We start from the raw sequence: 2,593 nt of genomic DNA on the forward strand, positions 1-2,593 counted from the left end.
AGGGGGTGTTGTTGTACTTCCTAGCTCCTTAGTACCTGCGGGAGAGTAAGCTGTTGTGAAGATGAATGAAGCCTTTGTTCAAGAGAGTGTTTTCCCTTTTCTCCTAGGATACCTGGGATGAACTCCTCATTGGCAACGTGGAACTGAAAAAGGTTTTGGCTTGCCCCAGGTAAGGAGTCTTTCCAGGGACGGCCTCTAGGGTGCAGTGTTGCGTGGGCTCGGAGCAAAGAGCCTGCATCTCAGCTTTGGCTGTTTGCCGACAGGTGCCTCCTGACCACCGTGGATCCCGACACCGGGGTCATGGACCGGAAGGAGCCCCTGGAGACCTTGAAGACGTAAGACGCCCATGTGCCCCGGGTGTTTTCAGGACTGTGGCCTGTGGGGGTTAGTGGCAGGGCTGAGCCTGGGCGTTAAGTGGGCTTGGCGGCTCCGCCTGGGACACCCTACTACTTGTGGGCTGGTGTCTGTCGGCTAATGTAGGCAGGTCCGTGCCGCTCCCTCTTTTTACCTCATTGGACCGTCTAGTGCTCTTCACAACTCTCGAATGGTATGCTCGAGAATGCTGGAAATGCTGATTTCTCCATACCAATGCCTCAAGTATTTTAATTATTTTGATTGCCAACTCAAATTTCTTTACTAGTACTAATGCCAAGGAAGATGAGAATAGTTGAACCATATACATAACGTATATGGTATATTATCTGAACAATAAGAATAGATATATAATGAGGGATTAGGGAGAAGGGGGCTGTAACGGGTTAGGGGGCTGTAATGCCCACAGGGGTTGCTCAGAGTCAGAATCGACCCGATGGCAGTGAACTTGGTTTTGGTTTAAGGCGTTACCAGAGGCTGTTGATACAGGGCTTTTTTGGTTTTGTTTTTAAATGTGGGCAGAGATCCAGTTCTCAGTGCAGGTGTATTTTCAAACCCGTGTCACACATTTTGCGGCTGTCCTTGCCTCGCGTTCTTCTGTTCCCACTCCATCCTTGGCAAGAGCTAGAGGTGAGAGACCAGCCCATTCAGAGCTCTTTTTAAAGCTCTGCACATTTCCAGTTCTATTTTCAACTTTGGTTTTTAGGATGTCGTGATGTTTGTTTTTTTTTTAACAGCCTGGTTTTATCAACCTGTTCATCGTCTGTTTGTTTTTTAAGTAACTTCAGCAACAATTGAGATCTACATGCCAAGTGCATCTCTGCCTGAATGTTTGCTCCCCAAAGAGCCCCAGCCTTGGGTTTATACCTGAGGAGGAGCCTGGCATCCGAGTGTTTCTTGGCAGTAGACAGAGCGATTGGAGGGTCTAGGGCACCTGCACTTTGAGATGCCACGGGCACATTTCAATGCATGGCAAAGTTAGTTACATTTTCCTTATTAAAAAATTAATAGTTTCCTTATGCATGTTACTTAAACTATGAAATTTGTTTCCATGTGTGTCTTCAATTCCCACACATAAGGAAAGTATTAATTTTAAGTAATGCAGCTATACTGTTTTCACATTGAATTGTAATTGAAGCTGGGGGAAAACCGTTTAGACTCTCAGGAGCCTTCTAGAAAAGCCCAGATTATTTGCAGTTTGACAGCTCCATCCCACTGAGTTCTCTCTCAACATTTTAGAAAAACCTTGCTACTTGTGAATTCTGCTACGAGAGGGTGAAATTGGTTACCTTTCTGTGCCTGCTGATGATTTTTTGCTTCTTCCAGCTACCGCCTGTGTGATCCTTCGGAGAAGCATTTGTACAAGTCGTCCCCACTTTTTGGGGTCTATTACTTGGTGGAGAAAATTGGAAGCCTGAAAGTTGGTGACCCTGTGTATCGGATGGTAGAATGATGGATCCATGATGGTGATGTGGCCAAAGGTCAGCTTTGCTACCAGAAGGCAGTGCCTTGACCGCCAGCAGCACAATTTCTTGCGCTTTTACGCTTTGCTCCTTCCACTCTTTGGAGAATCGTGGGGTTGTGTCTGGGACTGAAGAATGCCCCCTTTTCCTGTGCCCCTCAACTCATCTGTGTATTTCTGCCTCAGCTTCCTTTGGCTCGTGTTCTCCTCCAATTATAAAATGCTGGGACATGAATCTCAGCAGAAAAATAGTCTCTCCTTTCATTGAATACTGTCCTTGAAAAGAAACTTGGGAAACAGGTTAAGTCCAATGTATTTTATCAGATACATATTTGAAATGTAATTGAAATTGGAACAGAAAATCAGCGCATCTAGGTAAGAGGATCCTGAATCATGAGATAGAAATATTTTTACAGTGATGTCATGGAGCTAAATTAAATTCTGGGTCCTAGAGGCATAATGATGCCTAACTCAAATGATGGGAAGGAGAAAGTTGGTTGGAAGACTTCACATTGAAATTTTAAAGTAATAAGTTTGATAAAATCCACAAGCCAGTTCTTATAGTCACCTCATGCCTGAAACTCTTGACCTTTTTTGTTTTTATTTTTTTCTAATTCAGGTCTGCCCTCCATTGTGGTACCTACCCTTTCAGCCTAGATACCACTAGGTCTACCAACCATAAAGCCATTATACGGATACATGGTTAGGACTGCTCCACATCTAGTGCTAGATAGATTTCAGTTCTTAATCTTGGCATCT

At 44.5% G+C, this 2,593-nt stretch overlaps 1 protein-coding gene across 1 annotated transcript in view; it reads left to right on the top strand.

Annotated features, from left to right (window-relative positions):
• The window catches only part of MTARC2 (mitochondrial amidoxime reducing component 2), a 33,861-nt gene extending 31,776 nt beyond the window's left edge, over positions 1 to 2,085 (top strand). The window contains exons 5-7 of the mRNA XM_004699920.2: positions 108 to 169; positions 264 to 335; positions 1,699 to 2,085. Coding sequence (XP_004699977.1) covers positions 108 to 169; positions 264 to 335; positions 1,699 to 1,825 — 261 coding nt within the window. The 3' untranslated portion in view covers positions 1,826 to 2,085. The remainder of the gene's footprint in view (positions 1 to 107; positions 170 to 263; positions 336 to 1,698) is intronic.
• The last annotated feature ends 508 nt before the right edge of the window (positions 2,086 to 2,593 follow it).

The sequence above is a fragment of the Echinops telfairi genome, unplaced genomic scaffold (assembly GCF_000313985.2).
Source record: "Echinops telfairi isolate 266 unplaced genomic scaffold, ASM31398v2 ScPeMD7_7424;HRSCAF=8462, whole genome shotgun sequence".
In the NCBI taxonomy this organism is placed as follows: domain Eukaryota; kingdom Metazoa; phylum Chordata; class Mammalia; order Afrosoricida; family Tenrecidae; genus Echinops; species Echinops telfairi.